This window comes from Zingiber officinale, chromosome 7A (assembly GCF_018446385.1).
Source record: "Zingiber officinale cultivar Zhangliang chromosome 7A, Zo_v1.1, whole genome shotgun sequence".
In the NCBI taxonomy this organism is placed as follows: domain Eukaryota; kingdom Viridiplantae; phylum Streptophyta; class Magnoliopsida; order Zingiberales; family Zingiberaceae; genus Zingiber; species Zingiber officinale.
This window is the reverse complement of record NC_055998.1, coordinates 137,724,002-137,751,770: the sequence shown is the minus strand read 5'-3', so window position 1 is coordinate 137,751,770 and position 27,769 is coordinate 137,724,002. Positions and strand designations below refer to the sequence as shown.

At 39.8% G+C, this 27,769-nt stretch overlaps 2 protein-coding genes across 3 annotated transcripts in view; both read left to right on the top strand.

Moving 5' to 3' along the window:
* The window catches only part of LOC122002782 (vacuolar protein-sorting-associated protein 37 homolog 1-like), a 28,928-nt gene extending 25,935 nt beyond the window's left edge, over positions 1-2,993 (top strand). For both annotated transcript variants that reach the window (XM_042558100.1, XM_042558098.1), the window contains 2 exons: positions 1,798-1,918; positions 2,671-2,993. In XM_042558100.1, the coding sequence (XP_042414034.1) occupies positions 1,798-1,918; positions 2,671-2,837 (288 nt within the window). In that variant the 3' untranslated portion in view covers positions 2,838-2,993. The remainder of the gene's footprint in view (positions 1-1,797; positions 1,919-2,670) is intronic.
* A 16,616-nt stretch (positions 2,994-19,609) lies between these two features.
* Positions 19,610-19,858, top strand: LOC122000546 (polcalcin Phl p 7-like). The gene has a single exon (XM_042554919.1). It carries the CDS (start codon positions 19,619-19,621, stop codon positions 19,856-19,858), a length of 240 nt encoding a protein of 79 aa, XP_042410853.1. The 5' UTR covers positions 19,610-19,618.
* The last annotated feature ends 7,911 nt before the right edge of the window (positions 19,859-27,769 follow it).

Sequence of the window (27,769 nt, the reverse complement as noted above, 5' to 3'; positions counted from 1 at the left end):
GCTATAGAAAAGTAAGCAATTATCCGTCAATCCTTGTCCACATGGCTTGGTTTGGTTCAAGAATAAATGCGTCCCTCGTTGTTAGGTGATCCAATTGACCTTGACTTGTAAATCATACCTGGAAAGCAGCAAGCTCAACATGCATAAATGTTGTTCATTTAACTTGGTTGTAGTGATCCTTATGGAGCTTGCAAACTTTGAAAGGTTGTAGACATAGTTTGTAGGATTGCAATTCTACACCTGATCGATTTGGGATATCGATCGAAATCAAATCGTAGAATTATAAAATCGTACCAAAAACTCTTAAAATTTAATTTAATATTTGATACAACGATCAAATTGTTATTTGATTAAAATTCTTTTTAAAATAAAATAAAATAATAATATTGTTAATGATATTGATGAGTTGATAATATATATAATAAATAAATATAATTTATTTATAATTTTTAAAATTTAAAATAAATTGATATATGGAAAAAACCTCTTGCAAAAAGCAGGATAAGACCGCGTACAATGGATCCTTTTCTGGGATCCCGCATAGCGGGAGCTTCGTGCACCGGCTGCCTTTTTTAAAAAAATAAATTGATATATATTTTAATAGGATAATTCGATTAGGATTTAAGAAAGTCTATTTAAATTATGAGTTGATTGAATTAATTAATTCTATACATCCCTCTTCATTTTGCTTCCCAGCGTCCCTCGTTACCCTCGTCCCCATTGCTGTCCTCACCCGCCCTTGCATCGTCGCTGCCAGGCCTAGCCAGTGGTCGATGCTTCCCATTGCGAGCACCATCACTTCCAACCACTGGTCGACACTTCCGCAGTCCAGTAGGCCGTGAGACCGTCCCTACCGCGAGAAGCTAGCATCCCAAGTTCGTGCGTCCCCTCTGCAAACCACCGACATCGCCTCCTCCACTGTCACTGCTCGTCGACGAGGACATTGTCAGGGGACGAGGATGCATGGTTCCGTTGACGAGGACGATCAGAGGAGAATTGTTTGCAACTTCATATGTTGGCAATTTCTGTCCGATTTTATACGATTCTAACCATATTATTCCGATTCCATTGCAAAATTCGATCCCAAGCTGATCCGGATCGATTTAGGATTTTCGGTACGATTGTACAATCCTACGATCCAGATTACGATTTTACAAACGTTGGTTGTAGACTGGATTGATTGTGAGTTAGCCCAAGAGTGTGACATCTCTGGGATTTAAGATAGCTGGAATTTCAGCAAATAACACTCGAAACATGAAAGTTAAAGGCTGCTTGAAGAACAATACTGATCTGTCTTCAGGAACAGGAGAAATTAATGACACTACAGCAAAAATCGATGAGAGAGAGAGAGAAATGTGGGTGCGGTGGAGATTATTGCCTTTCCATGCACTTTGAGCGACTAAGAATGTGGGTGCGGTGGAGATAAAAAAGCACTGGTCTCAGGAGATGTTGCTGGCATGACAACAGGGAAGATAATTCGATGAGAGAGAGAAATGAGTGGTGATTTGTATAGGCTCTGTACCGTGTCAGAGTAGGTCAAATTATTATTATTATTATTATATATATACATATCTCATTATTGTTATTTTATATTTACATCCCTATGGTTGGTATATATTTATAAATGATCCATAATCTAATTATAGTAAATCTTCATTTACGTATATTTTTTGTTACTAGTTTTGTTGCATAATCTTTTTTAGGCTCCTTTTTTTCCCTGCTTGTCTAAATTTTATATATGCACACTGTACTATTGTTAGTTTCCTCTTTTCCTGTCTAAATTTAATTCACATGCAGTGCACTGTTATCCGGACATCTGAGTTGGCAGCTGCTCAAGAGAAATTAACTGAACTAGAGAGGATAAAAGAAAAAACTCTGAGACGTTGTTCGCCCTCAGGACTGCTGGAAAAGCTTCATGGTAACCACTTAACTGTCATGGTTTGAAATAGTGCCTAAGACTTGTAAGATCTAAGTTCATATACTTAACTTCACTAAGGAACTCTTAATTGACAATGGAATGAGATTCACATATAAACATCTATGAGGTCAGCTAAGTACCTTAGGGTACCTGATGATTTTTTGATGAAAGGCCTCAGTGCAATGCCTACATGACTGTATGATACTAAATTTGAACTTAGTTGATATAGTATGTGATACAAGAGATTGTATTAGTTGTACTTTTGAGACAACATTTGCATTCAGTCCATCATGGAGTACTAATAGAAGATAATCAACCATCTTTTCTCCCTCTTGTTGAAAAAAGATAATTGCTATTATTACCAACATGCTCAGTCTCATTCTGTGCTGTGGCATTTCAGGATTGATGTACCACTTCAAGCTATATTTCAGTCACAGTTTATTTCCAGATTGTAATTACTTTTGATGAGCATTATGTCTAACTCCACATCCCTCTAATTTATAAGACATGATCTTGGAGGTGTACAATCATATTGGAAGATCTATCAGCAATTTTGATACAACATCAACTCATCTTGTTATTTACTTAGTCGCACCACTTTAATAACAGCTATCAACTCATGGAAGTTATTAGGCATTAAACAATTTGATGGATCACATGCCATCATCTATTAATTGACTAGTTTTCTTGTTTTCCATTTGAACTTATTCTATCCTATGCAAAACAATGACTGTCCTCTATTTCTCTTATAGAGGGAATGAATGAAGTGGATGAGGAATCAGAGGTGATACACCGACAGCTCCTCAAGAAGGAGATAGATCTTCCAACATTTATCCAAAAGTACAAAAAACTCCGCACTCTTTATCATAGGCGGGCACTACTTCATCTTGCAGCCAAGACGTCCAGTCTTACATCGTAGGTGCTATCATACATATTCTATTTCTTGTACCGGCAGATTTTCAAAGATTTTTCTCCTGCAAACTGCTCCCACTTGGTTGTAATTACAACTACTTTTGTGATTGTTTATACATTTTGCTGTTTTGTAATGAAGAGACGGTCCACACGTTAAACATCATTCTCATGTATATCATCATATTGTCCTTGTCCTCTTTCATTTTTCACAATATAGGAAATTATAGCATGCTCGTAATCAGATTTCTTTCCTTTTTCATTTTATTTTATTTTATTTTATTTGTTCGTTCATTTATTCATCATTATTGTTGTCAGTTTTTGCATTATCATCTCATGAAATGAAGTGAATGTCAGGATTTAGTTGTTGATTGTTCTTGGTCTAGTCATTAGAATTGAAATAGAAGAAGAGAGAGAAGAGGAGATAGAGGAGAAGTAGCAATCCAAAAAACTTCTGATGCATTTGGTTTATGTGTTTTCTATTTTTATTTTCTGAAAAATATGTATTTCTGAAAAATGGTGTTTGATTTGTATTTTCCATGTATGTTTTCTAAATAAATAGATAGTATTTTTTAGAAAAAATAAAGAATGACTAAAAGTCATTTTCTATTTTCTAGAAAATGTGCGTTTTTCAGAAAATGAAAATGAAAATGAAAATGAAAAACGTATAAATTAAATCCACCATATTCCTCTGTAAGCTTTTAGTTTTTGTAATTTCCTATTCTATAATTTCCTAGTATTCTGTAAGTTTCTATGAATGTTTAATAACATTTCTACGCCTAGGAACGACTTTGCCTTCTCCTAGTTTTCTTCGAGAATCCTCAGTACTATGTAGAAAGGTAACTATCTAAGGGCCAAGTATACTATGTAGAAAGGTAATTATCTAAGGGAGGGTACGGAATCACCAAGTTTTTCAATACTAGTACAACTTGTGTGGGCTACAGTAAGGCAGTACAGGAGAAGGAAAACCCATTGTAAGTTCTGAAAACACCAGGTAGAGTATGAAAAACAAGGCAGTATTGTTCTTGTTGCTCCCTAACAAGTGAGACTCATTAGTGAGAAGAAAATTAGGAAATGGTATCCTTCTGAAGTGCCTAGATTCATATCTCTGAATTTCTTTCTAAGCAAGATTGCTTTCTAAACACCAATTGAATACAAACAAACCTTAATTAGAGAAGGTTTAGGAAATCTGGGGTAAGCTGTCAGCCTTATTTCTTTGGCCCCTCTTAAACATTAGAAAACCTCTCATAATACCTCTAATTATGTAGTTCTACTAACAACCATAATAGGATGCCAATGATGATAAGCTTGGACACAAACTCTCAGCTATTGAGAAACTTAGTCACTACTTGCCGGTTGCCAATGGCGATAAGCTTACACACTTAACTCTCAGCTATTGAGAAACTTAGACACTGCCTGCCATTGGGGCAGGATGTGTAATTTTAGATGTGAAATTTTAAATCTTGGTATCGAAACTTGATCATTCCTTAGAACCTTGAGTTGATGACTTCTAGCTCTCCACGAGAGAATAGAAAACTAGACTATTTAGATTTCGCGTTACAACACCCATCAAGAAAGATAATTACTTTAGATCAGAATAGACAACATAGTTGCTATTTTAGAACTAAATCTCATACTCATTGTCTACATACTTATAACTCTGGCTTAAACTTTATTACAGTTCTACTTATAAGTTTAGGAAGCTCTTTGGAACTCTAGCAAAAAAACATCTTCCGAATCTTAGACCAAAGAATTAATAGTCTGTACTTAGTTGATATTCAGAGGAATCTAGACTATCTTAAAGAAGCTCAAGAGTCTTTAAAAATAACTTTAAGATTAGATAGTATTCCTACAAAACAGTACTTACTAGTCCTATCTAAATTAATTGATGAAAATAAACTTAGACACTTGGAAACCCAATCTAAAGCCATCTTACTACAAATCAAAGGACTGATTACTAGTAATAAGACGCAGATTGATGAACTTACAACTCTTCATAAAATATTTGATGAAATCAAGTATAAATGAACAAAATTCAGTTTGGAAATACTCATTATGATGAAGCTTTAGAATATACATAACAATATTCTAAAACAAATAATGATGAAGGATATTATAGAGTTGATTTGGCTGGAAAAAAGTGATCAGATATAAACCCCTGCAAAACAACACTATAATAGTTCTATTAACTTCTCTTCATCATAAATTAACACTTTAGAAAATCAGTTATTATTAATAGAAAAATAAATAGAAGGGACTAGTCATTCCACAGATTGGCAAGAAGCTCTTGCAACATAAACAAAGACTTTAGCAAGTTATCTACCGGAAACATAGTTACTAGAAGATCCCCAAAAACTTACTCATTTCTCACTTACAACCCTGCTTCGTCAAAATGAGTCTTGCACGAACTCAAACAGAATCTTTAACTGGTCCTTTGCAAACAATAAGAGGAAGGCAAGCAAAAATCCATACTACTTGGCTATATAATATTATGATCAGAAGAAATAGTTTTTTTAATCATAGATTAGAAGAACTTATACATTTAGATAAAGATTTAACTGTATTCCCCAACAAATAGTTAAACACACTCAATCCTAGACATTTGTATGGATAGGGGATAGTTTCATTTAGTACTTTTGTTTTTAGATATCATAGAACAAAACCACTTCATCTTCTAAATAGAGGAGAAGAAGACTTGGCCTAATGACTGAAGAGTACACTTTATAACCAGAAGACATAATTATATATACTTAGGATTGATAGTGTTTGAACTTAGAGGCCTAACAAGAACAAGAGTAGGAGGAAAAGTCTTGTTATTCTTGTATGACTCCCATTTTTCTGACAAAGAAAAAACAGTCATATGCATCATAGAAGTTGATATGACTAATAACTTAGGCATAATTTATCTTTGTCCTAATTTCAACATGATCATAAGAGACTTTGCCAAACATATTAAAATTTTGTTCTAAGCCAGAAGGTATGGCCAATTCCAAAATAATAATATCCTACCCCTTGGCTTCGCCCCTGGTGCTATCCATTGATAAAACACCAACCGATGCTCATAATCTCCTCCTATCCTATCTTCGTCAAATATGCAAATTAAACCTACGACTTTCATTTTGGATCCACTCGCCAATGGTTTCTCTCTTTGCATCTTCCACTCAGTCAAGGAAAATTGAGTCCACTAGTTGTGAGTACACACTTTATAAATAGAGAGCGAAGCCTCTTCAAATAACATGACATCTACGATTATTATTGTGTTCTTTCTTGTGTGGTTTCTTTTCAAAGTGTTATAAACAACTTGGATGAGGGAGAACTTCACTCAGGTTTATTTATAGTGTTTTGAATTGCTTTAGTTTTTTCTTTTATTTCGTTCTCATATTGTAAAAAGAACTATATATTTCTCCAACTTTGAAAAGGAGAGATTATTTTAATTCAGGGAGTGACTCATCATCATCTAATGATCATGAGTTATAAGTACTAGAGTAGAAATGTAGGTGTCCTCTCGGGACGGTCTAGTGGTTAGTACATGAGTGATAATAAAGTTTAGAATAAGTATTATATTAGTTTTTATTCTTTTGTTCACTTAAGTTGCCACGTGTATTATTATATACCTATGGTATATGTATATGTTGAGGGATGTACAACAAAAACCTAATCTTAATAATAATTCTGATTCTTTACTCCGCCGTCTTTTCTTCTTTGCCTTTGTTCTTCTTCGCACTTCTCACAGAAAGTTCATCATGGTATCAGAGCTACCGCCGCCGTCGGCAAACTCGGTTGTTTCTCCAACATCATCAACCACACAAACAAATCCGGGTATGATTCATCAAACTACAGTTTCTACTCAGCAGATTCCTATCGTTCAATCTACTCTCAACCCTCTTCCAACACTTCCTTCGATGAATCAACCTCTTTCTGTGAAGTTAGACGAAAACAACTATTGGATTTGGAAAAATCAGTTCTTGAATATTGCGATTGCTAATGGATTAGAGGAGTTTATAGATGGGACTCGTCCTTGCCCTCCCAAATTTCTTAATCCCAACAATTTGGTTGTAAATGTTGAGTATACCAGTTGACAACGCTACAATCACCTGATAATGAGTTGGATTTACTCATCGTTGACTGAAGGTCTCTTAACTCATATTGTTGGGTATTCAACAACACACGATATTTGTCTAACTCTCGATTAGATTTATTCTACCTCATCATTTGCTCGTGTGGCAGAATTAAGAAGTATATTGCAAAATCTGAAGAAAGACGGTCTCTCGGCAACAGAATATATTCAAAAATTAAAATGTATTTCCAACAATCTTACTTCCATTGGAGAACATGTTTCTTACAATGATCATTTGTTATATCTATTGGCTGGTCTTAGGAGGGATTACAATGCTTTTGTAACTTCTATACAAAATCGTGGCGACCGACCCTCCATTGAAGAAGTGCATAGCTTATTGTTCAGCTACGAATACAGATTAGAACGGTAAGATTATGCAAATCAATTGAGCTCTCTTCAAACCAATATAGCTCATTTGTCTACGACAAAAAACCACCCTCATCCTAGACAGCATCAAGTCTCCACACCATTAAGCTTTCCAAATACTCCTGAGTCCAAATTCCCTACACCTTACACCTCTCCAAATGGTCTTCTCAGCAAGCCTTCAACTACAAATTTTTACAACCAATGGAAACCTCAATAGAATCAGACCACTCATGCCTCAAAACCACGTTGTCAAATTTGTCTCAAACTCGAGCACATTGCAAATATTTGCTATCATAGGACAAATCTTAATTATCAACCAGCGCTTTCTCAACCAAAGGCTTTCAATAATTTTATTACCACTGATATGTCTTCATCTGCCACTAGCTCAGCTATGTTTGGTTTCATTGTGACGGTTGATACAGTGGGAGATCCTAATTGGTACATGGATTCAAGAGCAACTCATCACTTTACCCCATATATGAATATGCTAGATTCTGCCACTCCTTTTACTGGCGCTCAGCATGTGACAGTTGGTGATGGTAAGAACATTATTATTTCACATATTGACAATTCAATTTTACCTGCCTATTCTAAATCTATCTAGTTGTCTAATATTTTCGATACTCTTGTCATGTCTAAAAATCTCATTAGTGTTTCTCGCTTGTGTCTTGATAATAAAACTTATGTAGAGTTTCATTCCACATTTTTCTTGGTTAAGGATCAGGTCACACACAAAGTCATTCTTCGGGGAATCCTTGATTGTGGTCTTTATAGAGTCTGCCCTCCCGCATCGTCTTTTGCTTCATCTTCTACATTGCCTTCGAGTCTTTTTCAAGTTCATGTTGCTATGTCCTTTGATCCGAATCTGTGGCACAAGTGTCTTGGTCATCCGTCTTTTGAAGTTGTTAATCAAGTTTTAAGGTCTTGTAATGTCTCTATGAACAAGTCTATTTCTCTTGATTTTGGTAATTCCTGTCAATTGGCTAAGAGCCATAAACTGTCTTTTGCTTTATCAAACTCTCGTGCACTTAATAAATTTGATCTTGTTCATACTAACTTGTGGGGTCCTTCACCTATTTCATCTGTTACTGGTCATAAATATTTTATGTTGATTATCGATGATTCTTCTAGATTCTCTTGGCCGTATTTGTTGCATTCTAAAGATGAAGCATATACCACTTTTGTTACATTTTGCAATATGGTGCATAATCAATTTAATATTTCTATAAAAAATGTTCGTTCTGATTGGGGTGGTGAATTTTGACCCCTCACAAAACTTTTTGCTTCCAAAGGTATTCATCATCAGTTATCATGTGCTTATACTCCAGAACAAAATGGAAGAGTTGAGCGTAAAAATCGTCATATTGTCGAAATGGGTATCTCTCTTTTGGCTCACTCTAATATGCCTCTTAAATTTTGGCCCTATGCATTTTCTACGGCTATATTTCTTATTAATCGGTTGCCTACAAAAATCTTATAACTCAAGTCTTCTTATAGTGTTCTTTATGCTAGGGCGCCAAATTATAACTTTTTTCGGACTTTTTGTTGTGCTTGTTTTCCATTTTTACGTCTCTTCAATTCCAATAAATTAGAATTAGGTCACGTCAATCTGTGTTTTTTGGTTATAGCTCTAAACATAAAGGATATCTTTGTTTTGGTCCTTCTAATTCCAAATTGTATATATCTCGTCATGTGATTTTTAATGAGACATTTTTCTCTTTTAGTTCCCCATCATCCTCTTTTTCTGTTAATCCTTCATGTTCTTCACAAATCATTACAACTCTTCCTATCGTTAATTCTTTTCAACAATCTGTATCTGTATCACCACCCTCTAATGCTTCACTACTTCCTACAACATCTTCTACACAGTCTTCTTCTAGCCCTTCAACCCCACCTCCACCGCCACCTTCTAATGCTTCACCATTTCTTACAACATCTTCTACCTAGTCTTCTTCTAATCCTTCTGTCCCACTTCCACCTCCTATTCAGTCAACTCCTTACACTTCATCTTCTTCTCATCCCTCCAACCCTTTGGACGCTGACTTGCCACATATTAATACAAATGTCATAGCACCAACTACAAATGCTCATCTCATGGTAACTCGAAGTAAGTCTGGCATATTTAAACCACATGTTTTGCCGACTATTCTTTCTAGTAATCAATCTGAACCAAATACATACAAGCAGGCTTCTATTGTTCCTGAGTAGCAACAAGTCATGCTAACTGAGTTTAATGCATTGATGCTTTAAAACACATGGTCTCTTGTTCCAAAATCAGAAAATATGAAAGTTATTGGTTGTAAATGAGTTTATGGTTTGAAGTTAAAACTGGATGGTTCTATTGATCAATATAAGGCCTGTTTGGTTGCTAAAGGATATCATCAAACTGCATTTATTGACTATGAAACTTTTAGTCCTGTTGTCAAACCTCAGACAATTCGAGTGGTTCTTACCATTGCTGTGTCTCACAATTGGCCTATTCGTCAACTTGATATTCAGAATGCTTTTCTTCATGGTGATCTTATTGAGACAGTTTATATGGAACAACCTCCTGGGTTCATTGATTCTTCTTTCCTAGATATGGTGTGTAAGCTACATAAATCATTGTATGGGTTGAAACAGTCGCCTCGTGCATGTTTTACAAAACTTAGTCAATCACTTTTGAATTGGGTTTTTTTTCTAGTTCTAAGGCTGATACCTCATTATTTTTCATCTCTTTAAGCTATGGTACTCTTATTGTGCTTGTCTATGTCGATGATATCATTATTACTGGTAGCACACAGAGTCTTATTACTTCCTTGATTCATTTTCTTGATAAATAGTTTACTGTGAAGGATCTTAGACAATTGCATTATTTTTTGGGTATTGAAGTACATCACTCTGATATGGGTTTGCATCTCAATCAAACGAAATATATTACTAATCTTTCGAAGAAAACTGGCATGTTTGACTCCAAACCATCTGATGCTCCTATGTATTCAACTGCTTCCTTGTCTTTATATGATGGTGTTCCCTTAGAAGATGGCTCAAACTATCGCAGCATTGTTGGTGCTCTTTAGCATTGCACAATGACACGTCCTATCTATCTTATGCTGTAAATAAAGTATGCCAGCTCATACATTCACCTACCGTCTCTCATTGGCAAGCTATTAAGCGAATTTTGAGGTATTTGCGTGGAACCTTGTACCATGGTTTATCTATTTCCCCAATTTCCTCTCCATCTTTGGTGTGTTATACTGATGCTGACTAGGCTTCTTGTCTGGATGATCGTCGTAGTACAAGTGGTTATTGCTATTGCATGTTTTTTTGGAGATAATCTTGTTTCATGGGCTTCTTCGAAGCAAAAGGTTGTGTCACGTTCTAGTACTGAATCAGAATATCGTGTTGTTGCTAATGGAGCTGTTGAAATTGCCTGGTTGGAATCTTTGCTTCATGAGCTTCTTGTTCCTTTGGATTCTATACTGTGCATCCTTCGCGATAATATGAGCACTATCTCCCTCTCTGTAAATCTGATCTTGCATGCAAGAACCAAGCACATTGAAATTGATTATTATTTTGTTAGGGAACGTGTTGCATCTCAAACTCTACTTGTTCAGTACACTCGCTCATCTAATCAGCTTGCGGATACGTTGACCAAAAGTCTGCCAAGTTTCAGATTTCTCTCTTTACGTTCCAAACTTAATGTTCTTCATAGACCCTTAAGTTTGAGGGGGGATGATAATAAAGTTTAGAATAAGTATTATATTAGTTTTTATTCTTTTGCTCACTTAAGTTGCCACGTGTATTATTATATACTATATATATATATATATATATATATATATATATATATGATCCGGCAGTAAGGACGGGGGACCCCCCTTTGAGGGAAGTCAACGCCACGTGAAGGTCAAAAGTCAAAAGGCCGACCGGAAAAGGGGGCCGACCGGCCGAACGGGGTATAAGCAGAAGCGAAGATAACCCGACGGGGAGTCGGGTCTCCGACGCTCATGATAAGCTAGGCCGCCGGGCCGAGCGGGTATAAGTAGCCCGCTCGGCCGAGGCATAAAGCAGTCATGTTGTAAATAGTTTCATTCGAGCACCCGACTTGGAATCTCCCGAGCGGATCCGTACCTGTGTCCGGTCGGACGAGATGGGACTGCCGAGCGGCCGGACGCTCGGCGCAGGAGCAGAAGAGACAAAAGGGCAAGGGCAACATCGGGAAACATCTTCTGACAACAAGCATGTCCAGTGACCAAGCCCTATGCTGAACCTTACGACAGAAGGTTCTGACGTCCCATCAGAGAGATGCTTGGACTGTAGCGGTATGGTGTCAGGCAAGCTCCTCTGACAAGCCCATACTGAGGTATGGTAAGAGGACACGTATTCACCTCGGTATGGGTGCATCAGCCTCCTCATAGCCCTATATAAGGGTCCTCATACTTCGCCGGAGGCAAGCATTCTCGCATCTTCAGAGCCACTTCTTAGTTTCCTCTTGCCTGACTTGAGCGTCGGAGGGTCGTCGCCGGGAACCCCTTCCCGGCTCGACTTCTTTGCAGGTTCGCCGGAGATCCCTACTACCGGCCGGAGATCCACGTCATCAGTTCGGAGAGCGCCACGTGCCCAGCGTCTGTTGATTCAGCATTCGGACAGGATCAAATTGGCGCCGTCTGTGGGAACGCACCTGCATCCGAGCGGAAGCAATGGATGAAGCTGGACGACCGCATACGGTGATGCTCTCCATGGAGGAGCTCGACGCTTTGATCGAGACAAGAGCGGCTAAGCTTGTGGAACAAAAACAGAAGGCACAAGCCGAGCGGATCGAGCAACAAGCAACGTCCGCATCGGGAGGCCGAGCGGAAGTACCCCCCGCCATAGTTCCATTTCATCGGGCCCTATTTCGGACGCCTCTCGAAGCCGCAGCAGTCAATCGTGACCGAGGGTCTTTATCCGACAAGGCGCCTATGCGAGACAATAGAAAAGGCAAGGCCCCCCCGAACGGACTCTTCCCCCGAGCGGATCAACCGGCAATTTTCAGAGACCATCCTGCGGGACCCTCTGCCGAAGCACTATGTGCCCCCGGCGATCGGTGAATACAACGGAACCACCGACCCGGACGATCATCTGGGTAAGTTCGACAACACGGCTACCCTACATCAATATACAGATGGAGTAAAGTGCCGGGTATTCCTTACCACTCTCTCGGGATCGACGCAACGGTGGTTTCGAAGGCTGCCGGACGGATCCATCACAAGTTTCAAGGACTTCCGCACGACCTTCCTCCACCATTTTGCAAGCAGTCGGCGTTATTAGAAGACTAGTGTCAGCTATTTGCCATCAAGCAAGAGCCCAGGGAGCCGCTCAGAGCTTATATCTAACGGTTCAACCGAGTGACCATGGATATTCCAACGGCCACCTCAGAAACGATGATGAATGCGTTTACACAGGGCCTCGTGGATGGTGACTTCTTCTGTTCACTTATTCGAAAGCCGCCCCGAGACTACGATCATATATTACACCGGGCTAATGAATATATCAATGTGGAGGAAGCCCAGGCGGCCCGAAGGAAAGAAGCTCCAATCGAGCGCCCACCCCCTGCCGAGCGGAAGACCGTTGAGCTCCGACGTTAAAAATCGAGGGTCGTGCCGTCGACTATAAACCCTCCGAGCGGAAGATCGTCGAGCTTCGACGTTAAAAATCGAGAGTCGCGCCGGCGACTATAAACCCTCCGAGCGGAAGACCGTCGAGCTCCGACGTTAAAAATCGAGAGTCGCGCCGGCGACTATAAACCCTCCGGCCGGAAGCCCGTCGAGCTCCGACGTTAAAAATCGAGAGTCATGCCGGCGACTATAAACCCTCCGAGCGGAAGATCGTCGAGCTCCGACGTTAAAAATATAGAGTCGCGCCGGCGACTATAAACCCTCCGAGCGGAAGACCGTCGAGCTCCGACGTTAAAAATCGAGAGTCGTGCCGGCGACTATAAACCCTCCGAGCGGAAGACCGTCGAGCTCCGACGTTAAAAATCGAGAGTCGCGCCGGCGACTATAAACCCTCCGAGCGGAAGACCGTCGAGCTCCGACGTTAAAAATCGAGAGTCGCGCTGGCGACTATAAACCCTCAGAGTGGAAGACCATCGAGCTCCGACGTTAAAAATCGAGAGTCGCGCTGGCGACTATAAACCCTCAGAGTGGAAGACCATCGAGCTCCGACGTTAAAAATCGAGAGTCGCGCCGGCGACTATAAACCCTCCGAGCGGAAGACCGTCGAGCTACGACGTTAAAAATCGAGAGTCGTGCCGGCGACTATAAACCCTCCGAGCGGAAGACCGTCGAGCTCCGACGTTAAAAATCGAGAGTCGCGCCGGCGACTATAAACCCTCCGAGCGGAAGACCGTCGAGCTCCGACGTTAAAAATCGAGAGTCGCGCCAGCGACTATAAACCCTCCGGTCGGAAGACCATCGAGCTCCGACGTTAAAAATTGAGAGTCGCGCCGGCGACTATAAACCCTCCGAGCGGAAGACCGTCGAGCTCCAACGTTAAAAATCGAGAGTCGCGCCGACGACAATAAACCCTCAGGCCGGAAGAAGACCCGAGCGGACCAGATATGCAAAACACTTGTAAAAATCCCTTTCGAACACAAGAAAGGTGGGAAAAGAGGCAAATAACAAGGAGAATTAAGGGAATTTGAACAACAGTAGTTGGCAATCTGAGCGGCCAGCACTCATATTGATTAGCAAAAGAAAAAACAAGGACAACATTAAAGAAATTATGGCCGAGCAGCCGAATTACAAAAATGGATAAGTTTCTAGCCGAGCGGCCAAGTTACATAAAAATTTCTACTCTAGATAATCGTAAAGGTCCTTCGGGATGTTGTTGAGCAGCGCCGCTTGGTCCTGGGCCGGGATGAGGACAGAGTTGGAAAGATGACCCTTGGACTTTAGGTAATCTGTGGTAGCTGTCATAGCAAGATCAAAAGCAGTGTACATCCGTTCGCAAACCTTCTCCGAAAATTCGGCCGAACGGATATAATTCTGCCGAAGGGCGGAGACCCGACCAGGCTCAGCCTCCTGGTATTCTTTGAAGGCCGCTCGGGAGGCATCGGCGGCGGCCTGGTGTTCTTGCAAGGCAACCTCAAGTTTCTTAACTTCGTCCGATTGGGCCACCTTCTCGCCGGCCAGCTGGTCCATCAGCTCTTTAACTTTTTGCTCCAGGCCTCGAGTCTCTACGTTCTTCTTCTCCAGATCGGAGATAGTTGTTTTCTTCCGCTCGGTGGCCAGGCTTATCTTGTGATCCAGTGATTTGTTCAGGCGATCAAGTTCGCCCAGAGTGTGAGTCTGGTCGGCCGCCTTCTTCCGTTCGGCCTCCAACAGCTCTTGGGTCTTTTTAAGCTCCTTCTGCAGCTCAGCATATGAGGGGCCTTGGGAAGGATCGCCACCCGAGCTCCTTAACCTTTTTAGCTCCTTGTCCACCATCGCCAGACGGTTGGAGACAGCGATCTCCTCCACCCATCTCTGGAATAAGCAAGATTGTTAATAGCCGATCGGAAAGAATGCAAAAAGGACTTTAAAGAACACGCTTACCCCAGTGGCCTGCTGCATGTGGCTGTTGGTCAGATTGCTGAGCGGAATCATCGCCACGCGCGCCCGAACGTCGGCCCACATTTCGGTTAGAGGCCCTTTCAAGGTGATCGTGTGCTCGGGCGCAGTAGGTCGATCGGCTTCGGGCATTAATTCCTCGGTGGGGAGATGCAGGGAGACCCGGACGGTGGGCGCCGACCGGGGGTCGTCTGGGCGGAAGCCGGAGAAGGATCAGAAGCCGGCACAGAGAACTGGGACAAAATTGTTGAACGATGGACTTGACGGGGAGCGGGCGGAAGGACGCTGACTGGAACGCCCTGAAGAGGGTCCGCCGACGCGTCCAATTGCGATGGGGTCTGATCGGACGATATCGCCTCTACCGCTGGAGCTTTGCCTCGAGAATCAGCGGTGGTCCGCTCGGAAGGATGGACCGCAGATGTAGCCAAGCGGAGTGGTGTCTCCGTGCGGCGCCACTTTTGTCGGGGGGGGGGGGGGGGCGCTCTTCCTCTTGAGCAGAGCCTCCCTCCCGGACGGAAGACTCTCGACTAGCAGTTGTACCAGCCGCTGGCTCCGGGAGAGAAGCCTGAGCGGCCGACTCCCCGACATTTGTCTCGCTCTCTTCTTCATTAGAGTCGACCGGCTGGATGCCAAGCATCTCCATCTCTTTGGCAGCCGCGACCTCGAGCGCCGCCGCCTTTCTTTTCAGAATGCTGGCCATCACAGACTCCATGACAGTGTTCGCTGCAAAGGAAAAAAGAGAAAATCAGTTAGCAATCAAGGCAAATGTACCAAGCTAGATTCTTACCGAAGCCGCTCGGTAGGGGGGTCAATATGTACATCACCCCTTCTGGTAAGAACTTGTTGATGTCGACCCTCAGACCGGCCAGCATGTTGGTAGCATGAAGATAGTCCGGTCTGGTCTTGAACCTTTTGAGCTCAGGGGAGACTGGCGGTCAGGTCTGCCATTGGGTTCGGAAGGGAGCCTGCTCGGGAAGGCGAATATAAAAGTAGAATTCTTTCCAATGCTTATTGAAAGAAGGTAGTTTATTGAAGAAAACTAAACCGGGTCGAGCCTGGAACATGTAAGTGCCCGGCTCAGACTGTTTAGGGTAGTAGAAATAGTAGAAAACCTCCAGTCGGAGGGGAATGTTATGGATTTTGAATAGGACGATAACGCCGCATGGAAGGCGGAAAGTGTTGGGAACTAGGCTTCCGAGCGGAATGCCGAAGAAATTGCAAACGTCAATGATAAAGGGATGAATTGGAAGTCGCAGACCGGTAGTGAACTGGTCGCGGAAAACACAAAAGGCTCCGCGCGGCGGTTTGTGTGGCCGAGCGGAGGGAGTGGGTAGGATAATTTCGAGGTCGGAAGGGATGTCAAAGTTATTTATCAGAATATCGGCGTCACGCCGATCGAAGCGTGACTCCATGGTAACATACCACGGGCCGAGAGTTTGGTCTTGGGATTGAGAGGAATGGGCCATTGTCCGAACGGACCAAATCAAAAAAGGCGAAGAAAGGTAGAGGATAGAAGAAAGAAGACATCAAACGAAACAGTGCCCCGAGGACCAAAACTCTGGAAAGAAATGCAAAGAAAACACAAGAACCAAAAGGAGAAAGAAGGAGAGCCTTACAACGAAGAGGAGGATCGAGGGAAGGACGCCGGAGATCGTCGGAGAACAGGAACAGGATCGCCGGAGCGATGAGGAAAAGGAACTGGGGGGCACGCGAGGACAGAAATGAGGCGAAGCAAAGAAGAGAAGCCTTTATAGGGTGGAGCCCGAGTGACCTCCACCGTCGGATCCAGGTCACGAGAATCGGAGCACGCATCGCGCCGTCCATTTCGAACCGCCTCGGTCTCGTCACCCGCGGCGTCGCCGCCGTACGATGACGATAGCAAGGCCACGTGGCATTCCATCACGGGGGAGCATTTAATGAGCGCCTTAACGAGGCACAGAGCGCGTGCCCGGTCTTAATGTCGAAGATTGGCGCAAATTCCGAAGAGATCCGAGGAAGGTGGCCGTTGACTGAACGCCGTAGCTACCCACGTGGTGGTCGAGCGAAAGATAATTTCACGGAGACGCCGCTCGGTGCAACTAATAGTCCAGTCAGTCGGACTAATCGCCTCCTTCGACTAGACTTGAAGGGGAGGCAAGTGATCCGGCAGTAAGGACGGGGGACCCCCCTTTAAGGGAAGTCAACGCCACGTGGAGGTCAAAAGTCAAAAGGCCGACCGGAAAAGGGGGCCGACCGGCCGAACGGGGTATAAGCAGAAGCGAAGATAACCCGACGGGGAGTCGGGTCTCCGACGCTCATGATAAGCTAGGTCGCTGGGCCGAGCGGGTATAAGTAGCCTGCTCGGCCGAGGTATAAAGCAGTCATGTTGTGAATAGTTTCATCCGAGCACCCGACCTGGAATCTCCCGAGCGGATCCGTACCTGTGTCCGGTCGGACGAGATGGGACTGCCGAGCGGCCGGACGCTCGGCGCAGGAGCAAAAGAGACAAAAGGGCAAGGGCAACATCGGGAAACATCTTCTGACAACAAGCATGTCCAGTGACCAAGCCCTATGTTGAACCTTACGACAGAAGGTTCTGACGTCCCATCAGAGAGATGCTTGGATTGTAGCGGTATGGTGTCAGACAAGCTCCTCTGATAAGCTCATACTGATGTATGATAAGAGGACACGTATTCACCTCGGTATGGGTGCATCAGCCTCCTCATAACTCTATATAAGGGTCCTCATATTTCGCCGGAGGTAGACATTCTCGCATCTTCGGAGCCACTTCTTAGTTTCCTCTTGCCTGACTTGAGCGTCGGAAGGTCGTCGCCGGGAACCCCTTCCCGACTCGACTTCTTTGTAGGTTCGCAGGAGATCCCTACTACCGGCCGGAGATCCACGTCATCAGTTCAGAGAGCGCCACGTGCCCAGCGTCCGTTGATTCAGCGTTCGGACAGGATCAATATATATATATATATGTTGAGGGATGTACAACAAAATCCTAATCTCAATAATAATTCTGATTTTTACTCCGTTGTCTCTTCTTCTTCGCACTTCTCACAGAAAGTTCATTAATGAGGTACTACCATCATTAGGTCAGGGGTTCGAATCTCGTCATAGCCAAGGTAAATGCTTCCTCATGTGCTAGTCATTATTCCAAAGGCTAATAGCCACCTGTGATTTACTTCCTCTGTGCTTGCTCTAGGATGGATTGACGAGGGCACTAGGGGCAAGCCTAGTCGCCTTTTTCCACTAAGAGTAGAAACGTAGGTTTTGAATCCTATTAAATAATGTTAACATTGCATATTATTTTATGTTAGTTTTAGGTTAGGTTTGGTAAGGGGTACTCATTAGCAATATTGATTATTCTGTTTGGTACAATTTTAAAATTGTAATGTATTATAATATGAATTACAAAAGGTAATAAAATTTTATAATCTTGTCAACACCATATAATCCAATTATATTCCATGTTTAATGTTTAATTAAAATTTAAATGTCAAATATACTCTTAGTCCATTTCCTACACAAATCGATTGTTGTCGTCGGTTCCGTCAGTCACCGGGGCAGAGATTGTAGGATATTTTTATTATTTTATAATAATATAAATTACATTCCTTATAAAAAATAATAAATAATAAACATCAAATAAAAAAAATATAATTATCCTTGTAATCAAAATTAATATATTATAAATTTCATTATATTAGATTACATTACCGCTAATTAAACGCAGCCGTAATGTATTATATTTGATATTTAATTGCTTACAAGTTATTTGAGCTTATTCACTCTCTCACCACAAAATGATTCTAACATCCATATTTTATTTGACCTTTGGAGCTAAATTTTGATCTCTATGTCTATCATTAAGGATCCATAAATTTGAGTCGTATATTTACATTTTAAAATATTTACTACATTATACAATTTAAAATAATATCATATAATGTTCCTTTACCAAAGTGCTAAAACTAATTAACTTATTGACTCTACGAGTGATCCGAGATGATAAATAGTGGTATATTTATCACATGAGATCATGGGATCGAATCGTAGGGTTGTCGGGATGTAAATTCTTGGACCCTGTGCAACTCATCCCACCACCACTTGCTCTGTCGACTGTCGTGATTTATCTCCCTCATGATCGCTTGGGGTAGGGTGCGACGGAGGTGTTGGGGCGAACGATTTCACCTTTTACCACATAAAACTAATTAACTTATCTCGATTTATATCGATCGGATCAAATCCATTGACCAAAACTTATTATATCTAATACACCTCTAATCCTACCAAATTAGCAATTGATAATTATACCGATGAATTATAATTGTATCTATATAATTTCATGTAGATATCTTAATTTCTCCACAACTAATTATAAGAGATATTTAAATTAATAAAGCCATTTAAAAATAATTATTATTATGATAATTAATACCTGAGATATAAAATAAAATTCCCTTATTTTGGAAAAAGTGGTATAAAAAAAAACAAAATTAGTTTTTATAAAGCAGGAAAGGAAAAGAAAGAAAAGTTCTATAACGGACGCCGCATCCTTCGCCGGGTGCGACAAATTTTCCGTGACCTAAAACGCGCAGCGCCACCCTATAAATAGCATCCGGCCCGCCACCTCTGCGAACCACACGATCGATTAGCGAATCGACCTGGAAGGAGGATCGGAGGGAGATCGAGCTAGACGCAGCGGCCGGAGGGCAGATGGGCAGCGACTCGATGAAGGTGACGGCGGAGATGGAGCGCGTGTTCCGGCGGATGGTGGGCGGCGAGGAGGAGGGCGGCGGCCACGGGAAGGTGTCGTCGGCGGAGCTGGGCGAGGCGCTGCGCGTCGCCGGCCGCATCTCCTGCGACGAGATCCAGCGGATGATCGTCGAGGTTGACACCGACGGCGACGGCTACATCGACTTCGACCAGTTCGCCGCCTTCTGCCACGCCAACGAGGCCCTCATGAACCTCGTCGCCAGAGTCTTCTGATCACGTAGCGTGCTGCATGGCCGGCCATGCAGCACGTACCTTCCGTTTCATAGATTGACTACGTATTTCTCTTCTTCCATCAATTTATTTAATTTATTTATTTTCTTCAAAATTTTATTCTGGAATTAAATCAGGTTTGAGAGGGTTTATACACGAATTCTGGAATTAATTAGTTGTATTTTGTATTCTTCTTTTTCTTCTTTGTTTAATTTCTTATTGCGTTTGAAATTTTACGATTATGAAATTATTAGCATGTTCTATTCATCGATTAGAACGCCATGCCCTCTTTTGTGTCGGTTGATTTCTGGTGAAGGCATAAAGAAAAGTAATTGTTTAATGTTGTTAATGTACGTACCTCGATAATTATATTTAAACATGTCATTGTAAATATATTTTGTAATCGTGAAGCTATGATATCTGATAATTCTAGTTTTGAACATAACAAGTAATAATAAATGCAATTGTAGCACCAAATGTTTTATTTGCATAGTACATCTATGTTAATCGAATTCAATTGTATTTTTTATTTCACTATAAAAAAGGGTACCAAATAGCGATGGAATAGTCATCGGGTATCATCCTACATATCAAAAAAGTTTAGAAAACGATGGTCCTCGGTTGGTACTACATGGCGGCTTAGCTTGTAGACCAAGACATGAAGAATTTTATTATGGTGAATTTTTGGTAAGTATTTTAAATAGAAAATGTATTTGTAGTTAACATGATACTAATTATCAAAATATATTGTTAATTACAGAAGATATATGTTTGAGAGGAGGGCTAGGAGAAAATGTTCAAAAAAAAATTGGAACACCTGCTGCTCTAAACTGTGCATGAACATGTTGTACAAGTGGAGATAGAGGAGCACAAGACCATCTGAGGTCCCTGATACAGTTTGGCAGTCTTGGAGAGCCATTTGGGTTGCCCAATATTGGTAGGACAATTCAATAATTGCTCGAAGCAATCACAATTCAGAGTTTGCTGGGCTGAGCACCTAATTCACAAAGTATACTATTGGATCCCGTTCGATTGTGGAGCATGCCTCTAACTTGGTAAGTTTAAAATTAAGTTATATACATATTTCTTACATATAAACGTCTCAACTTGGGCAGATGGAGAGACGCCACAACCTCTTTTCATTGATGTGGTTAATGATATTTACCCGTCACTATATTATCAGCAACTGATACCTAATCGACGGTACGCATTCAGTCGTTAATCTATCATAATTCATCTTTAGCGATGGAATAGCGATGGAATATTTCTGTCGCTATTTGATACAATTTTTGTACTGTTTTATTGAGAGAGGAGTCCATTGAGGTTGAGGGGTAAGTGAATATAATATTTTTATTTGAAAGAACAGGTGATTGCAACGACTGATGCTAAGATCTATTAGATTGATGCTATAGATGAAAAAAAAAGTCCTTGTGGATAAGGTTATGACATATTGGTCAGAGTCAATGACTGTTATACATCAGTCGACATATGATGCAAACCTATTGATTGAATGACGATAGATCTTGTAAAAACAAGAGGTTTTGAAAGACATAAAAGGAAAGCTTAGTGCAACTTTAAGGGATGGTCAATCTCTATTAGAAACCTTCTTCGTTATGTGTAAGCCTTTCTTCTTGTAGTACTTGTTAGTATGATCTGGTAAGAAGTTTTTTACACATGGTAGTTGACTAAAAAGAAGAAAGTGAATTTCTAAGAGTAATCTACCTAAAAGTATTGGCGTAATCGTATTTGGTCAATGTTGACTAGGTTACCAAGCTTGAGTTGACTCGAGTTTAGTTTTGATATTTAATCAATAATTGGTTAAATGAGATATCAAGTAAGTCAAGGTTGACTAGATACTTATCAGTCGATAAATATGTTTGTTGACTAGAATGAAGAGTTAAGTAGTTCAAGATTGACCGGATACTTGATGGAGGAAAAGTCCAAATGGGTTACGGTTGATTGGACACCGACGGTTAGAAATCTAATAGGGAGTTGGCAAGAGGAAAGTCAAAGTGGATCACGATTGATTAAATGTTTGGCAGTTGGAAGACAAACAGGGAATTGGTATGATGCATGAAGTCTAAATGAATTAAGGTTGACTGAACACTTGGCAATGAGGAAAATCTAAATATATTATGGATGATGAAATGATAGGCACTAGAAAATGAAGTTCTAACAAGTCAAGGTTAATCGGATGTCAAGCAATGGTAAAGTCCCGACAAGTCAAGGGTAATTGAATACTAAGCAAAGGAAGTCCCGGCAACTCAAGATTGACTTGATGCTAGATAATGAAAAGTTCTGATAGGTCAAGGTTTACTAGATTCTAGGCAAATAAAGTCATGGTAGGTTTAGGTCAATTGGATATGAGGTAAGACGAGAATTCAACTTTGGTAAGGCTGACATAGGAGTATTAGTCAATTGATATGATGTATCAATCAACCGATAGAACCTAAACTTGGAAATTAGGATTTGAGAAGTGTTTTAGAGTTTACTATAATATTTTTGTGGTTTGCTATGGTGTTTAATGTTTACTATAGTGTTTTTTGGGGTTTACTGTAGTGTTTGGGGTTGCTATACTGTTAGGATTTTTGCTATCGTAATAATCGATTGATGAGTAGTGCAATTGACTGTTACTATAACAAATAAAACATTAATCAACTCGATTAATGTCGATCAATCTAGTTGAGTAGTTAACTATTGGGTTATTATAGCAAATAAAAAAAATAGGAAATTGATCGATTAACTCGATTGATGATGATCAGTTGAGTTGGGTAGTCGACTAATGTTCTGAACTCTACTAGAGACTCGACTCATTGTCTATTAGTTGATTAATGAGTTTGGACAATCAACTGATGACACTATAGTAGCGAACACAAGATTTCTGAGTAGATGCAACACTTAACTATTTAAGCATCAATCAATTGGTGAATAATTATAGTAGACTAATGGTGGTCAAATTGAGTTAGTAAGAGTCGTTCTGCAAGTGCAATGGTTATATTTAATGGAAAAATTAACTAATGGTAACGGGCAGTCGATTGATAGACTAGAGTGAGAATGCTTTAGAGTGAGATGATTGAGTACTAGATCGTCAAGATGAGGGAAGGGGTCGATTTGATGATATAGGTCTTCCTAAAAAATTTGAATCATATCTTTTATAATAATTTTGAGCATAATGACCATAATTGAAGCAAATTTGATAGTGTTCTGGACTTCGACCTCGACCTCAGCTTTGGCCTTTGAAACCTCCAATATGATCTCTTTGATATTTTTTTATCGTTTTCAAAAGTATGTTGAGCGTTATTTTGATCGTAAAATATTCTCCCTTCATTCTGATTGGAAAGGAAAGTATTAAGCACTTCATCGTCATCTTACTTCTTCTAGTATCCTCATTGAGTCTCTTGTCCCCACACTCCTAAACAAAATGAATCCACCCAGAGAAAACATCGTCATGTGGTTGAAACTACCTTAGATCTTCTTAATCATGCCTCAGTTCTACTTAAATTTTGGGATGGCACCATCCAAACCATAGTCTATATTATCAATTGTTTATCCACTCCACTATTTCAAAACAAGTGTCCCTTGGAAAGACTTCATAATCATCCTCCAAATTACTCTTTCTTTCGGATCTTTGGTTGCATATGTTATCCTTGGCTACCAACCTTACTCTAAACATAAGTTAAACCTTCGCTTTCAACAATGTGTCTTCCTTGGTTATAGTAATTTATATTATGGGTACCATTGCCTTCATATTTCGATCAGGCGGATATATATTTCTCGACATGTTACTTTTGATGAATTTCTTTTTCCATTTGTAGTTGCTACCTCAGATCCTCCTTCAAATAATCAAGACACCTTTCTAATATCACCAAATAATCTACTAGAATCTCCACAGATTACTTCATCAGGACATATTAAAAGTACATGGGGGGATGAAATCTTGGGTCCTGCTCCATCTCCACAAATTCCTATAGACTCAGCTGCTAGTGGTGATCCACTCTCTAGTTCTGATTCCCATCTATCTGACCACTCATCTCCTAGTAGCTCTGATGATAATTCTCCTCGACGAATGCTTCCTCTAAGTGATATTTATGCACAATGTCAACCAGTTTTGACTCGTTATCCTCTTTTATGTGATCTTATTGCTTCTTCAAATTTTGTTGAACCTTCTAGCTTTATATATGTAGTCAAAGATCCAAATTGACGTGCTGCGATGACTCGTTATCCTCTTTTATGTGATCTTATTGCTTCTTCAAATTTTGTTGAACCTTCTAGCTTTATATAGGTAGTCAAAGATCCAAATTGGCGTGCTACGATGACTACAGAGTTTAATGCTCTTCTTCGTAATGTAACATGGAGTTTAGTTCCTCGTACTCAATCTATGAATATTGTAGACTCTAAATGGGTTTACCAAATTAAGTATCATGCAGATGGACTTATTGAATGTTACAAAGCTCATCTTGTTGCTAAAGATTTTAATCAACAACTAGGTATTGACTTCAATGATACTTTTAGTTTAGTCATCAAAATTGCAACTATCAGATTACTACTATCTATCGCAATTAGCTCCAATTGGTCGATACGACAATTAGATGTTTCCAATGCTTTTCTTCATGGACACCTATTTTTATAGAGTAACCACCTGGATTCATCCACCTGCAACTTTCAACACATGTGTGTCAACTTCAGAAATCTATATATGGTCTTCGGCAAGCACCTCGTATATGGTTTCATCGTCTATCTACCTGACTTTATACTTAGGGATATTTTGGCTCAAAAACTGACTCTTCCCTATTCTACAAATGTAGTGAAGAATTTTTAATATTTGTTTTGATTTATGTGGATGATATCTTAATAATTGGTAGTGATCAAAATGACATTACTACTTTACTCCATCTTTTTTCATCAAGAGTTTCTTATTCAGGATCTTAGCAACGCTCATTTTTTTCCTTGGCATAGAGTTTTTTTTTTTTTTTCACATTCTGAAAGTTGTCTTCTCTCTCAGAGTAAATATATTACTGGACTTCTACAACAAGCTAAGATGGATGGTGCACGTCCTATATCCACACCAATCATTGAAGGTGGTTTCACTGCACCTTCATCATTCTCTTCAATGGCTAATCCCCAAATCTACCGAAGCATTGTTGGTGCTCTATAATATCTTATCATTATACGACCTGATATTGCTTTCATTGTCAATCGTGCCCGTTAATTTATGTATGCCCCTACTGAAAACCATTGGGAAAGTGTTAAGAGAATTCTTCTATATCTCAAATGTATTATTTTACATGGTCTTCTTTTATATCGTCAGTTCTCACGAGAGTTGATTGCCTACAGTGATACAGATTGGGTTGAATCTCCTGAAGATACTTTTCTCCGATTGCTATGTCTAAAATCTGGTGTGATAATATTGGTGCAACTTATTGTTGGATGCTACTTGGAATTTCGTTTTGTTTCTTTTGTACAAAAATTTATACAAGTACAGGACTTTTCCTAGCAACTCATGTGTTCTTCAAAAGTTAAACTTGGATTGCAAACAAAACTTAACATTATTAATCCAAGTTTAACTCATGTGTTCTTCAGAAGTTGAACCATATTACAGAAGTTGATTAAATATTTATTTCAAGGATTGGCTTCCTAGACAAATTAAAGTCTTTCAAAGAAATTGAATATTTAAACTCCTTACAGTAAACCCTAGGTTTAACTACACAGAACTCAATTGAAGCACAAAATCGATAGTCTCTCGTGTTGGTATTTCAGGATCCATACAAAGAAAAACTAAACTAGTTTCGCTATGGAATAAAGAACTAGTTGTACCTTTCTTCGTAGACAAAGACTTCTTGATCTTCTGCTGTATTCCTCTTCTCCTCTTGGACGTCGTGTGAGCGACGATCTACCATGACAAAGCACTCGAACCTTTTCTTCTTCTCCTCCGCACCGCCGACCACAAAGATTGAAACAGGTGCTGCCAGCCTCAAGAGAAAGAAAACAATAGAAGAGGGCCGGCCACACAAGAGAATAAAAGAGAGAGCTTAGGTTTTATTTTTAGGCACCACCCTCCTCTTTTATATTCTTTGCTAGTGGCTAAAAAGGAAAGTTTTAACAAAATTTTCCTTTTATTTGCTATTGTGGATGGTTATAAAAAAGGAAAGATTTTAACAAAATTAAAATCTCTCTTTTAAACCATTGTAAATAGCTATAAAAGGAAAGATTATAACAAAACTTTGTTTTAACAAAATCTTCCTTTTATTCCTATAATGATTGGTTACAAAAAAGGAAAGATTCTAACAAAATTAAAATATTTCTTTTAAACCATTGTAGATAACTACAAAAAAGGAAAGATTTTAACAAAATTAAAATATCTCTTTTAATCCTTTGTAGAAAGCTATAAAATGAAAGATTTTAACAAAACTTTGTTTTAAATAAAAACTTCCTTTTCTCTTCTATTATGACCGGCCCCATGCTTGGGCACCAAGCATGACTTGGCCGACCCATTTCTTGGGCACCAAGCAAGGCTTGGCCGACCCCTTGCTTGGGCACCAAGCAAGGATGTGGCCGACCCCTCACTTGGGTAGGAAGGAAAATCAAAACGGGTGAATGTGAGGCTTTATAGAGGCTATAGCAAGGACCGAGAAGAGGAATTGATTTTGGCCTCCTGATGAGCTTGAGCTTTCTGTGTTCGACCCGAACACCCAACTCAAGTTCATCAATAATAACTCATACCACTAAAGAGTTATTATTGAACTATCACACCAATCTCATATTACATTATGGGCTCCTTCTTATCATGAGTGCGTTAATCTCCCTGTGTTTAAGATATCAAATGTCCATTAATTAAATGAGTTATTGACAACTCACTTAATTAATATCTAGCTCCAAGAGTAGTACCACTTATCTTCATTGTCATGTCGGACTAAGTCCACCTGCAGGGTTTACATGACAATCCTTATGAGCTCCTCAAGGGGACATCATCAACCTAGATTACTAAGACACAGTTTTATTCTATAATCAACAACACACCATATAAATAACATCATTTCCCAACTTATCAGGCCTATTGATTTAACGAATAAATCTCACTCATTGATAAATTAAAGAAATAAATACTAAGTATATGTGCTTGTTATTATATCGGGATTAAGAGTACGCACATCCATAATAACAGAGGTTTTGTTCTTTTATGCAGTCAGTATAAAAGGAACAACCTTAAATGGTCCTGCTCAATACACACATAGTGTACTAGTGTAATTTTATAGTTAAGATAAACTAATACCAAATTACACTACAACCATTCCAATGGTTTGTCCCAATCGATCTTGGTTGTGAGCTACTATTTATAATTTATAAGGAACTGATAACATGATCTTCTATGTAACACCACACACCTTGTTATCTACAATATAAATTAAATGGACAACTGTATTTAACTAAATGCAGACATTTGACCAATGTGATTCTCATTTCAAAATAAATGTTTATACAAAAACTAGGCTTTTAGTATACATTCTAACACTTATCTTGCGACAAATCCTATTTTTCATGCTTAGACCAAGCATGTAGAGATTGATTTCATTTTGTTCGTGAGCGTGTGATGACTCTACAACTTTTGATTTCTTACATCTCTATAGAAGATCAAATTACTGATATATTTACCAAGCTATTATCTAAACAACGTTTCATCAAGTTAGCACTTAAACTTAATGTTCAGGGTAATGACAATAATGAAAAATAATCTCTAATTGATTTCAATCAATTGAGATTTATTATATTTGACATCACAATCAAAATCAACATAAAACAAACAACGAAAATAATATTTTCAAATATATTATATTACTATGTTTATAATTATTATGATTGTATGCCATATTTAATCTTTCCATTATTGTTTGGACAAGTATAAATAAGCCTATTGGC